Genomic DNA, 13467 nt, shown 5'->3' with positions numbered 1-13467 from the left:
CACTTGAACTCTGCACTCTATATGAAGCACACACATGAACTCTACACTCTGTACAGAGAGCACTGCTGAACTCTGTACATACAGCACTGCTGAAATCTGCACCCTGTATGTAGCACACACCTGAATCCAGAACTCTGTACATGGCACACTCCTGAACCCTGCACTCTGTACACAGTGCACACTTCAACTCAGCACTCTATATGCAGCACACACCTGAACCATGCACCCTGTACGCAGTGCATACCTGAACCCTGCACTCTATATGCAGCACGCACTTGAACCCTGCACTCTGCACACAGTGCACACCTGAACCATGCACTCTATATACAGTACACACCTGAACCCTGCACTCTATATGCAGCACACACATGAACTCTGCACTCTATATGCAGAACACAGCTGAACTCTGTACTTAGGGCACTCCTGAATTCTGCACTCTCTATGCAGCCCACATCTGAACCCTGCATTCTGTACACAGAGCACTGCTAAACTCTTCATTCTGTACATATTGCATACCTGAACCCTGCACACTATACATAGAGCACTGCTGAACTCTGTACATAACGCACTGCTGAACTCTGCACTCTGCATGTATCACACACCTGAACCCTGCACTCTGTACATAGAGCAATGCTGAACCCTGCACTCTGTACAGAGAGCACTCCTTCACTCTGTACGTAGGGCACTCCTGAGCTCTGCACTGTATATGCAGCACACACCTGAACCCTGCATTCTGTACACAGAGCACTGGTAAACTTTGCACTCTGTACGTATCGCATGCCTGAACCTTGTGCAATGTACATAGAGCACTGCTGAACTCTGTACATAGAGCCCTGATGAACTCGGCACTCTGTAAGTATCGCACACTTGAAGCCTGGAATCTGTTTATAGAGTACTGTTGAACCCTGCACTCTGTACAGAGAGCACTGCTAAACTCTGAACTCTGTACATAAAGCACTGCTGTACTCTTCACTCTGCATGTATCACACACCTGAACCCTGCACTCTGTACATAGAGCAATGCTGAACCCTGCACTCTGTACAGAGAGCACTGCTGAACTCTGTACATAAAGCACTGCTGAAATCTGCACTCTGTATGTAGCACTTACCTGAATCCAGCACTCTGTACATGTCACACTACTGAACCCTGCACCCTGTACACCAGTCATGTCCAAAGTCCGGCCCGTTCTTTAGTTTTATACGGCCCCCTGAGACACTGCTGACTCTAAAATGCCTTTCTCTCTGAGACTCCTCACATCCCCGCCCCAATTTTCGATGCGATGGGGCAGAGCCCCTAGCCTCCCTCAGCAGCTCGGCCGCTCCCGAGTCCCGCTCCGCCCCCCGCTCGAATCTATCTGCCCGGCGCCGCCCACGACTGCGCGGGAGTGCAGAATGAATTTGAAAATTGCATGCCTTCTCTCCTTCACCGCACACAGCCACCTGTAGGAGCCAACCGAGGATCTTGTGGAGCTGACCGAGGAGATGTCACTTCTATAATGCTACTCCCTGTTTCTGTAAGTGTGATATATACTGTATATATATATATATGTGTGTGTGTGTGTATGTATGTATGTATATGTATGGAGCTGACCGAGGAGGTGTCACTTCTACAATCCTACTGCCTACTGCCTGTTTCTGTAAGTGTGTTTTATTCATAAAGTACTGATGCTTATTATTTCCTATATAATGTATATATATATATATATCGAGCCCTTCAATACCTCTTCCTGATTCCTTTACCACACCATGGATCTTGCGCCTTGGCTGTGTTTGTGGAGGCCGCTTTCTCAGTTCCCATTGGGGACTCAATTCCGGGCGATTCCATCACCTGACTGACATTCCATACTCATGTGTAAGCTTCAGTTTCTTGCGCTAATTTTACAAAACATTCCTTTATTTGATGTAATATCACATTTATATGTGTATATATTTTTAGATGCCATTACCATGCCTGCTCCTGAGGAAGTGAAAAATGTAATTCACGAAACGCGTCGAGCCTATGAGGCAAACAATACACCCACAAGTTTCACCTGGCATACACGAATGTTTTGTAGTACCTCCTTGAATGTTTATGTTGTTACAGTTTTTTACCAAACCTTATATATACATACCCCTTTTACCCTCATTGTACTGTATTTATATATCATTGTCAACTGCCATTTATACAATATTAAAAACACATGATGTTAATTGATTCTATACTTGTTTTGTGCTCACCAGCCCAGGTATATGCAATATCATATATAACACCATGTGCCCAGTGGCCACATCTCATACAAAGTCCCAAACATTTTTTGAGCACTATGTGCTCTACATGTAAAGGTAGACATAGGGATGGAGACCCAAGGCAGGAGTCTCACTCAAAGTCCCACCAATCCTCAAATACCTTTCCTTTGTCCTTCATTTTTCCCTTCCCTCCCCCCTTCCCTTTCCCCCCCCCCCATGTTTTCCTCCCTTTTCCCTTTAATAATATTGATCCAGGGATGGAGATGTGAAACCAGTGGTTTTAACATTGTAATATAATTATGTATTATCCCAAATTGGCACCATATATACGAATTACATATGCATTGGGTATTGTATATTGATTTTGTATGTTTATTTAATATTGGTTCTCATTGGTTTACTTTTTTCACCCATGTCATTGGGTTGTGTGTCTCCCGTGTGGTCCCTTTTGGGAACTGCGATGCGCCCCGTCCGCGTCCGTCCTTCTCTCCCCCCCTCCGGCCAGATGCCGAGATGGGGGCGGGATCTTCGGCCGTGGCCGCGACGCATCGGCGTCACATCTCTCCGTGCAGGGTATTACGTCACACGCTTGTTGGCGTCCCTGCACGTGACTCCATCAGCGTTCATTTGAGGGAGACCGTCTTGGGCAACACTGGCTTGCCCGATGGACTCCCTCCGTACTGAACAGCTTTGTGACGCTGAGAGCTGCCTCCCACCCGGTCCCAGCGTAGGTTCCATGACTCACTTTATTTAATTGTCCCAGCTTCACTATCATCCTCCTTTTCGTCACATTTTTTAGTATCCTCACCCTTGGGACTCTCCTTCCCTAATAATTGTGATTCTCACTTTACTTTTCATTTTTTAGCACTGCTTTCTTTGATGTTTTAGGGATGTCACTGGTCTTTATAGTTCAAACACTTTTCATGCATGTCTCACCCTTTTTCTCTCTCTGCTTTGGTATGTCCATACAGTCACATACTTCTACCTCACACTTTGGTATTCTGACTTGGATTCTTTTTTCATATGGTTTGGGCTCATCTTTCTTTACCATTCTATGCTTATGAATTTTATGTATGGATCACTGGTTTGATTTATGCATATATGCATATTTATATTTCTTTGTACAGTGTCATGCTATTACCAAATCGAGCCCTTCAATACCTCTTCCTGATTCCTTTACCACACCATGGATCTTGCGCCTTGGCTGTGTTTGTGGAGGCCGCTTTCTCAGTTCCCATTGGGGACTCAATTCTGGGCGATTCCATCACCTGACTGACATTCCATACTCATGTGTAAGCTTCAGTTTCTTGCGCTAATTTTACAAAACATTCCTTTATTTGATGTAATATCACATTTATATGTGTATATATTTTTAGATGCCATTACCATGCCTGCTCCTGAGGAAGTGAAAAATGTAATTCACGAAACGCGTCGAGCCTATGAGGCAAACAATACACCCACAAGTTTCACCTGGCATACACGAATGTTTTGTAGTACCTCCTTGAATGTTTATGTTGTTACAGTTTTTTACCAAACCTTATATATACATACCCCTTTTACCCTCATTGTACTGTATTTATATATCATTGTCAACTGCCATTTATACAATATTAAAAACACATGATGTTAATTGATTCTATACTTGTTTTGTGCTCACCAGCCCAGGTATATGCAATATCATATATAACACCATGTGCCCAGTGGCCACATCTCATACAAAGTCCCAAACATTTTTTGAGCACTATGTGCTCTACATGTAAAGGTAGACATAGGGATGGAGACCCAAGGCAGGAGTCTCACTCAAAGTCCCACCAATCCTCAAATACCTTTCCTTTGTCCTTCATGTTTCCCTTCCCTCCCCCCTTCCCTTCTTCCCTTCCCTTTTTCCCCCCCATGTTTTCCTCCCTTTTCCCTTTAATAATATATATATATATATATATATATATATGTATATTTTTTTTAATTGTTCAAATGTCAGGCAAAATGGTCGGCCCTCACGCATGTTCACTTCATCAAATCTGGCCCTCTTTCAAAAATGTTTGGACACCCCTGCAGTACACAGTGCACATTTGAACTCTGCACTCTATATAGTTACATAGTTACAAAGTTAGTGAGGTTGAAAAAAGACATCAGTCCATCCAGTTCAACCTATGATGTGTGTGTGTGTTTGCTTTTAACCGTACATTGTATACACCTGTATGTTGTGGTCTCTAAGGTGCCCATCTAATAGTTTTTTGAAACTATCAATGCTCCCTGCTGATACGACTGCTTGTGGAAGAGAATTCCACATCCTTACTGCTCTTACAGTGAAGAACCCCTTACGCATTTTAAGGTTAAACCGCCTTTCCTCTAGTTTTAGTGAGTGGCCACGTGTCTTATTGTATTCCCTTACTCTGAATAGTTTGTTCCTTATGCTAGGGTCACCAGTACAGTATTTGTACATTGATATCATATCCCCCCTCAATCGTCTCTTCTCCAGAGAGAATAGGTTCAGTGCTTGTAGTCTTTCCTCATAGCTGATGTCCTCCATTCCCCTAATTATTTTTGTTGCCCTTCTCTGGACTTTCTCCAGTTCCAGCACATCCTTCCTGAGGACCGGTGCCCAGAACTGGACAGCATACTCTATGTGGCTGGACCAGAGTCTTGTAGAGCGGGAGAATAATCTCTCTATTTCTGGAGTGAATCCCCTTTTTTATACATCCCAGTATTATGTTGGCTTTGCTTGCAGCGGCTTGGCATTGCATGCCACTGCCAAGCCTGTTGTCCAACCTGTACCCCCAAGTCTTTTTCCATCCTAGACTCACCCAGAGGTTCCCCCCTAGTGAGTAGCTTGCTTTCTGGTTTCTGGCCCCCAAGTGCATTACTTTACATTTTTCAACATTAAACCTCATCTGCCATGTAGTTGCCCACCCCGTTATTTTGTTCAGGTCCGCTTGTAAGGTTTCCACATCCCGCATAGAAGATATTGGCATGCTTAGTTTAGTATCATCCGCAAATACTGAGATTGTACTAGATATCCTCTCCTCTAGATCATTTATGAATAAATTAAACAGGATTGGCCCAGGACAGAACCCTGGGGGACCCCACTTTCCACACCCGCCCAATCCGAGTACTCCCCAATAATCATCACCCTCTGGACTCTCCCCTGGAGCCAGTTCTCTATCCAGGTACTCACCCTATGGTCCATACCTACCTTCCTTAGTTTGTACAGTAAGCGTTTGTGGGGAACGGTGTCAAAGGCCTTTGCAAAGTCCAGATACACCACATCCACAGGCTTTCCTTTATCTAGGTGGCAGCTCACTTCATCGTAGAAGGTTAGTAGATTGGTTTGGCAAGAACAATTTTTCATAAATCCATGCTGATTACTACTAATAATACTGTTTTCATTACTAAAGTCTTGTATGTGGTCCCTTAACATCCCCTCCAAAATCTTGCAGACTACAGATGTTAGGCTGACCGGCCTATAGTTACCCGGGATACACCTCGGCCCCTTTTTAAATATTGGTACCACGTTGGCTTTTTTCCAATCGGCTGGCACCATACCGTCTGTAAACTATCCTTAAAGATCAAGAATAATGGTCTGGCAATCACCTGGCTGAGCTCTTTAAGAACCCTCGGGTGCAAGCCATCCGGTCCCGGTGATTTATTTATGTTAAGTTTCTCTAGTTTAGTTCTAAGTCTATCTTCTGTTAGCCATGGCGGCACTTCCTGAGGTGTGTTTAGTTTGGCCTTACAAGCTGGGTTCATGTAGCCCCCCGATTCTTTTGTGAAGACTGAAGAGAATAAATTATTTAACACTTCCGCCTTTTCTCTGTCCTCAGTGGCCAAATTTCCTTTGTCATCTTTTATGGGGCCAATGTGTTCTGGCCTCGCTTTCTTACTGTTTATATACTTAAAGAATTTCTTGGGGTTCTTTTTACTCTCCTCCGCTATATGTCTCTCGTGTTCTATTTTAGCCGCCCTGATTTCATCTTTACATTTCTTATTACACTCTTTGTAATGCTTAAATGCTGCCAATGACCCCTCAGTCTTGTATTTTTTGAAGGCTTTTTCTTTAGCACTAATATGCATTTTTATGTTGGAGTTTAGCCACCCAGGGTTTAATTTTGCTCTTTTAAATTTATTTCCCTTTGGAATGCACTGGTCAATCCCCTTGTTAAGTATGCTCTTGAAGCACTCCCATTTTTCTTCCGTGTTCTTTGTTCCCAGGGTTCTATCCCAATTGATATTTTCTAGCAGCGAGCGCAGTTTTGGGAAATTGTCTCTTTTGAAATTCAGCGTCCTTATATTACCCCTCTGCTTCCTATAACTGTAATTAATACTGAAACTTATTGACCTATGGTCACTGTTTCCTAAGTTGCCCCGTATTTTTATATCCGTGAGTAGGTCTGTATTGTTGGTAATCAGTAGGTCAAGTACCGCATTGTTTCTCGTCGGTGCATTCACCATCTGACCCATGAAATTGTCCTGCAAAATATTTAGGAACTGCCTAGCCTTGGCTGAGTGTGCAGTTCCTTCTACCCAGTCTATATCTGGATAATTAAAGTCCCCCATTATAATGACATTTCCCATCCTTGCTGCCAATCCTATCTGTAAAATGAGGTCCGCCTCCCCCTCCTCCCTCTGGTTGGGGGGCCTATAGCATACGCCCAATATTACCTTCCCCACAGTGCCTTCCCTTTGAAGCTCTACCCATAGGGATTCTGCCTCTTCCTTAGCTCCATTATTAATATCATCCCTCATATTTACCTGTACACTGTTCTTAATATACAGACATACCCCTCCCCCTTTTTTACCATCTCTATCTCTGCGATAAAGGGAATACCCCTGAATGGTCGCCATCCAGTCATGAGAGCTGTCGAACCAAGTCTCATTTATCCCCACAAAATCTAAGTCCTTCTCAAACATCAGTAGCTCCAGCTCTCCCATCTTGTTGGCAAGGCTTCTGGCATTGGTATACAAACCTCTTAATTTTGATCGGTTACATATATCATCATTTGATGTTTTTAGGCTGCTCTCTTGATTTTTCCCCATACCCACCCTGGGTATAGGAGCTCCGAACACCCTACCACTAATGCCCCCATTTCTGCCCTCTGAAACTTGCTTTCCACTGGCTAATATTACATCGGTACCCTCCCCCCCATCACCTAGTTTAAAAGCCCCTCTAACTTTTTGGCCATCCTCTCACCCAGTACGGCTGCACCCTCCCCATTTAGGTGCAATCCGTCCCTACCAAAGAGCCGGTGGCTGACTGAGAAGTCTGCTCAGTTCTCCAGGAACCCGAAACCCTCCTTACTACACCAGCTCTTCAGCCACTTGTTAACTTCCCTAATCTCCCGCTGCCTCTCTGGTGTGGCTCGAGGGACAGGCAGTATTTCGGAAAATACTACCTTGGAGGTCCTACTCCTCAACTTAGCGCCTAAGTCCCTGAAATCGTTTAGGACTCTCCATCTTCCTCTGCCTATGTCATTGGTACCCACGTGTACCATGACAGCTGGGTCTTCCCCAGCCCCACCCAATAATCTTTCCACCCGATCCGCGATGTGCCGAACCCGAGCACACATCTGAACCCTGCACTCTGTACACAGCGCATACCTGAACACTGCACTCTATATGCAGCACACACCTGAACCCTGCACTCTATATGCAGCACGCACATGAGTTCTGCATTCTGTACACAGCACGCACATGAGTTCTGCATTCTGTACACAGCACACACCTGAACCCTTCACTCTGTACGTAGGGCACTCCTAAGCTCTGCACTATATATGCAGCACACACCTGAACCCTGCATTCTGTACACAGAGCACTGTTAAACTTTGCACTCTGTACGTATCACATGCCTGAACCTTGTACAATGTACATAGAGCACTGCTGAACTCTGTACATAAAGCCCTGATGAACTCGGCACTCTGTAAGTATTGTACACTTGAACCCTGCACTCTGTTTAGAGAGTACTGCTGAACCCTGCACTCTGTACATAAAGCACTGCTGTACTCTGCTGAGAGTGTGCTCAAAAACAGCTCCTGGTCTCTAGTAATGATCAAGAGCTATGATGGGACCTATCCTTTGGGCCAACTGTACCCACCCCCTGAGGTGTAATAGACCAGTTGAAGGGACGACAGGGCTGGGTGGGAAGTGGTGAAATGTATCCGCTTTATTAGGGCTTAGTGCCGGTTCACACTACCGCGGCATGACTTCGGGGGCAACCTGTGAAGTCGCGTGCACCGTGACTTCGGCGCGACTTGCACGGACTTCATATCATGAATGTCAATGCAAGTTGCTCTGATGTCGCCCCGAAGTAGTACAGGAACTATTTTCTAAGTCGGAGTGACTTGAGTTGCTCCTATTAGAAAGGTTCCCGTAGCACTGCATGGACCGCGACTAGTCAGGCTGACCAGTTGCCTGACAAGTCGCGGTAGTGTGAATGGGCACTAAAGAACATGGACATTGACTCTGTAACTTGTGTTACAAGTACATGAATCCAAGCAATCCCTATGACATTCATATCATATGATTGAAAAGAACACTAAGGCAGCAAACACAGCACAGAAGGGCTTTGTATAGAAAATCCATAGCATAAAACAAAGAAAAAAAATCAATTTGTCTGGGCCATTAACTAAACTCAAGTCTGATTAAGATGGTGCCCTCAATTGGCTTCCCAAAACAAAAAGGCAGCATTTTTAGTGTTATGTCAGTAGTCAGCCTTATCACCGAGCAGCAGACTCCCACAGCAGGGGGCATGAGATAGAGAGAGAAAGAGAGAGAGAGAGTGCCCTGAGCGCAGCTTACATATATAAAGGCCTGGGAACAGCTGAGACTATTATATGAATAATGAGGTTCATCCACCAGGTAGGATGATTGTGAACCTAGGGATAGAGGATCCCCACTTTCCGCAATGTCACAGTCCCGCGTCCCGCAAAAAAAAAAAAATCGCAGATCGCCGCCATTACTAGTTTTAAAAAAAAAACAATAAAAATGACATAGATATTTCCCGTAGTTGGTAAATGCAATAACCTTTGCGCAAACCAATCAAAATACGCTTATTGTGATTTTTTTTTTTACCAAAGATATGTAGCAGAAAACAAATTGGCCTAAAATGTTAAAAAATTTTGATTATTCATTTTTTTTTTTTGAGAATTTCATATAAAAAAATGTGAAAAATATTGTTATTTTTTCAAAAGTGTCGCTCTTTTTTTGTTTATAGCGCAAAAAGTAAATATCGCAGAGGTGATCAAATACCAACAAAAGAAAGCTCTGTTTGTGAGGAAAAAAAAGACATCAATTTCATTTGGGTACAGCGTTGCACGACCGTGCAATTGTCAGTTATAGTCACGCAGTGGCGAATCACAAAATAGGGCCTGGTCTTTAAGCACTTTACCACCGGAGGATTTTGCTGTCTTATGTCCAGGCCACTTTTTGGGATTCGGCACTGTGCGACTTTAACTGACAATTGCGCGGTCGTGCGATGCCGTACCCAAACGAGATTTACGTCCTTTTTTTCCCACAGAGCTTTCTTTTGGTGGTATTTGATCACCTGTGCGATTTTTACTTTTTGCGCTATAAACAAAATAAGAGCATAAATTTTGAAAAAATAACAATATTTTTCACATTTTTTTATATGAAATTCCCTCCAAAAAAATGAAAAAATCTAAATTTTTTAAAATTTTTGGCCAATTTGTTTTCTGCTACCTATGTTTGTTAAAAAAAATCACAATACGGGTATTTTGATTGGTTTGCGCAAAAGTTATTGCGTTTACTAACTAAGGGAAAGATTTCTGTCATTTTTGGTGTTTTTTTTTTTTAACGAGTAATGGCGGCGATCTGTGATTTTTTTTGCGGGACTGCGACATTGCGGCGGACAGATCGGACCCTTGACTGACATTTTTGACACTGTTGGGGGTACCAGTGACATTACTACAGTAATCAGTGCTATAAATATGCACTGTTACTGTAAAAATGACACTGGCAGGGAAGGGGCTAATTTTATTGGAGAGGGAGGGGTTAATGTATGCCTGGTGCTTACTAACGTGTGTGGGGGGAGGTGACTGAGTGACACAGGCACAGATCGCAGGTTCAGCTGTGCTGAACCCTGAAATCTGTCACTGTCTGTCACTTAGGAGATCCGCCCGCTTTGTTTACACAAGCGGGCGGATCTCCAATTTCAATTCCCCGACGATCGGGGAAGAGCAGCGGCGATCGCCGCTGCTCCTCCCCTGGCCCGACTCCGGCTGTAACTGAATACAGCGGGAGCGAGCCTCTGACGGCGCGGCCCACAAGGGGAGGAGTCCAGCGACGTAGGTCTACGTTGCTGGACGGGAACGAGCCACTGTGCCGCAGTAGAGGCACAGTGAGCGGGGCTAAAGTGGTTAAACAGCCAAATCCTCCGGGTCATAAGTGGTTAAAGCGTGAAATGTTAGGTATCTTTTTACTCAGTGTAACATCATCTTTCACATTATACAAAAAAATTGAGCTAACTTTAGTGTTTTGTTTTTTAATTCATAAAACAGTTTTTTTTTTCCAAAAAACAAAGCGTTTGAAAAATTGCTGTGCAAATACAGTGTGACATAAAAAGTTGCAACGACCACCATTTTAATAATGTTTGGGGGTTCTGAGTAATTTTCTAGCAAAAAATTATGATTTTTACATGTAGGAGAAGAGTGCCAGAATCGGCCCAGTATGGAAGTGGTTATTAGAGCATTCTCACTTTACAAAGCATATATAGTATAGTGCATACATTGTCTATATTTTAGCCCTGATGAAGTAGTTATTATTTAGCTACTGAAACGCAGTGTGACACTTGTTATCTTGGAATTCTATGATGAAATTAATCACTTTGGATTCAAAATCCATCAATGTGGTGGTTGGGTTTTCTCATCCTCATCAACTTCTAGATTGTAAGCTCTAACGAGCAGGGCCCTCTAGTTCCTCCTGTTTTGAACTGTATTGTAACTGTATTGTCTTCCTTCACATTGTAAAGCACTGCGCAAACTGTTGGCGCTATATAAATCCTGTATTATAATAATAATAATAATAACTGACAGCTCTATTAGGTGGGTAATTGTTTATGATACGCCTTCAGATAATATATATATTTCTGTCCGCAGATTCTTTTTTAATAACATTACTCGAAAAGATGCAGAAAGACAACTGCTAGCTCCAGAAAACATTCCTGGATCCTTCCTTATCCGGGAGAGTGAAACAAACCCAGGTACAGTATGTTACCAAAAAAGGATTTGCAGAGGATTTCGCATTTCTCAGATTAAGCATGTCTACCCTTAGAATAAACATCCAAAGAATGTCTGTTGTTACAACAAAGAATCCAAAGTGTGCATGCTTGTACAGCAAAGAATCCAAAGTGTGCATGCTTGTACAGCAAAGAATCCAAGGTCTACCTACTATTACAAATGAAATTCAGTACTACCCTTGGCTGTCCTTACATTGAATAATTTAAATTCTCACTGTCACTGCAGGAAAAAATCAGCAGTTTTACTTCTCTAGCAGAAAAAAAAATTCCAGTAAGACAAACCATTACAATTAACTTAACAGTACATAATCCTAAATCCACAGTTACTGTGCAAAATCTAAAGTTTGTATGCCATCTAGCAGGGGCTCCTAGCCTTTTATTACCCTTACATTAGCTTTTCTCAACCTTTTTTATCCTTAAAGGATAAGTCCACCCAAAAACTAACATCTCTGCATCTATAGACCACCATGATCTAACCTATCTAGCCCTGTAAAGAAAAAATCAGTACACATACCTTTTTTGAAGCTGATCCGACCCCACGCTGAGCTGTCAGCGGCGGCTTCTCTGTGGAGGCGGGTGCAGAGGACACATCCGACAATGGAAGCCCCATACTAAGCCTAGGGGTGACAACACTCCCCATTCATTTCACATCTGACAGCTGTGTCCTCTGCAGAGCTTCCGCCATTGGAGACAGGATTGGATCGGCTTCAAAAAGGTATGTATACTGGTTTCTTCTTTACAGGGCTAGATAGGTTAGTGTTAGATCGTGGAGATCTATAGATGCATTTAGTTTTCGGGTGGACTTATCCTTTAAATCCTTAAAATAAATTTCAGATCTCAGGAAACCCCTTACTGAAACCAATTCATCAGGGGTCAATGGGGAGAATGGCCCTTACATTGGTGGTCAGTAGGAAGAAAGCAAACCTTACAGTAGTTGTCAGAATGCCACTTTTATACTGTAAATAGCTAAAAAGATAATTGCGCCACGCTGCTGGTTTTGCCAAGTCGCACTAGCCCTGGAACTATGCAGATACCATCATATAGGACAGTGATGGCGAACGTTGGCACCCAAGATGTTTTGGAACCACATTTCCCATGATGCTCATGCACTCTGCAGTGTAGTTGAACACCATAGGAAATGTAGTTCCAAAACATCTGGGGTGCCAAGGTTCCCCATCACTGATATAGGGGGTCAGTAAGCTACAGCTCAAGGAACAACTAGAAACCTCTGGAAGAATACCAGGGTTCCATGGAAGCCTCTTTGAAAATGGCTGCATTATACTGTATTGTCCAGTATGCCTCCATAATGCCTTTGTCAGACTTTCTGTGGTCATTTCATCATCATCTTTGCATCAGTCGTATTAGGTACCAGAATTCATTCAAAAGATGTCAATAGCTTGGCTTTGCTTTACATATGGATGGCTAGAAAGAAAATCATATGGATTTTATCATATTTTTATATATATATATATATATATATATATATATATATATATATATATATATATATATATACTGTGTATATATATATATATATATATATATATATATATATATATATATATTAACGCAGCAAATCCCCAAAACACAAGCTGCCTACAACTAATGAGATTTTTGCTGTTGTCTTTGTGAAATCAAACCATAGAATGGAGATCCAGTTAGGTCTAGGTGTGACCAAGTTCCTCGCATGTCAATGATCCATTCCAATTATTTGGCTCTTATACCCAGGGCCGGGACAAGGGATGGGCAGGAGAGACAGCTGCCCTGGGCACTGTGGTATCATTTGAGGTGTGGGTGTGGGGGGGGGGAGGGGCGACAGAGAGTAAGTATTGTTCTAGGAAGGGAAATTTGGAGGGGGGGGGGATACTAAGAGTGGTGATTTAGGGGAAATTGTGTTGGGAGGGGCAGAAGATTTGTGCTAAGAGGGGGGATTATGTGCTGGGAGGGGGATTTGAAGAGGGGGGAGAGATTTGTGCTAAGAAGGGGAATTTGGGG

General features: G+C 43.1%; 1 protein-coding gene across 2 annotated transcripts in view; it reads left to right on the top strand.

Moving 5' to 3' along the window:
- The window catches only part of BLK (BLK proto-oncogene, Src family tyrosine kinase), a 144051-nt gene that overhangs the window by 37990 nt on the left and 92594 nt on the right, over positions 1-13467 (top strand). For both annotated transcript variants that reach the window (XM_082249654.1, XM_082249655.1), the window contains one exon: positions 11333-11436. In XM_082249654.1, coding sequence (XP_082105780.1) covers positions 11333-11436 — 104 coding nt within the window. The remainder of the gene's footprint in view (positions 1-11332; positions 11437-13467) is intronic.

Source organism: Pelophylax lessonae (genome assembly GCF_965119305.1).
Source record: "Pelophylax lessonae genome assembly, chromosome: 3".
Taxonomy (NCBI): domain Eukaryota; kingdom Metazoa; phylum Chordata; class Amphibia; order Anura; family Ranidae; genus Pelophylax; species Pelophylax lessonae.
Note: the sequence above shows the minus strand (reverse complement) of the source record. Positions and strands in the feature narration are given on the sequence as shown.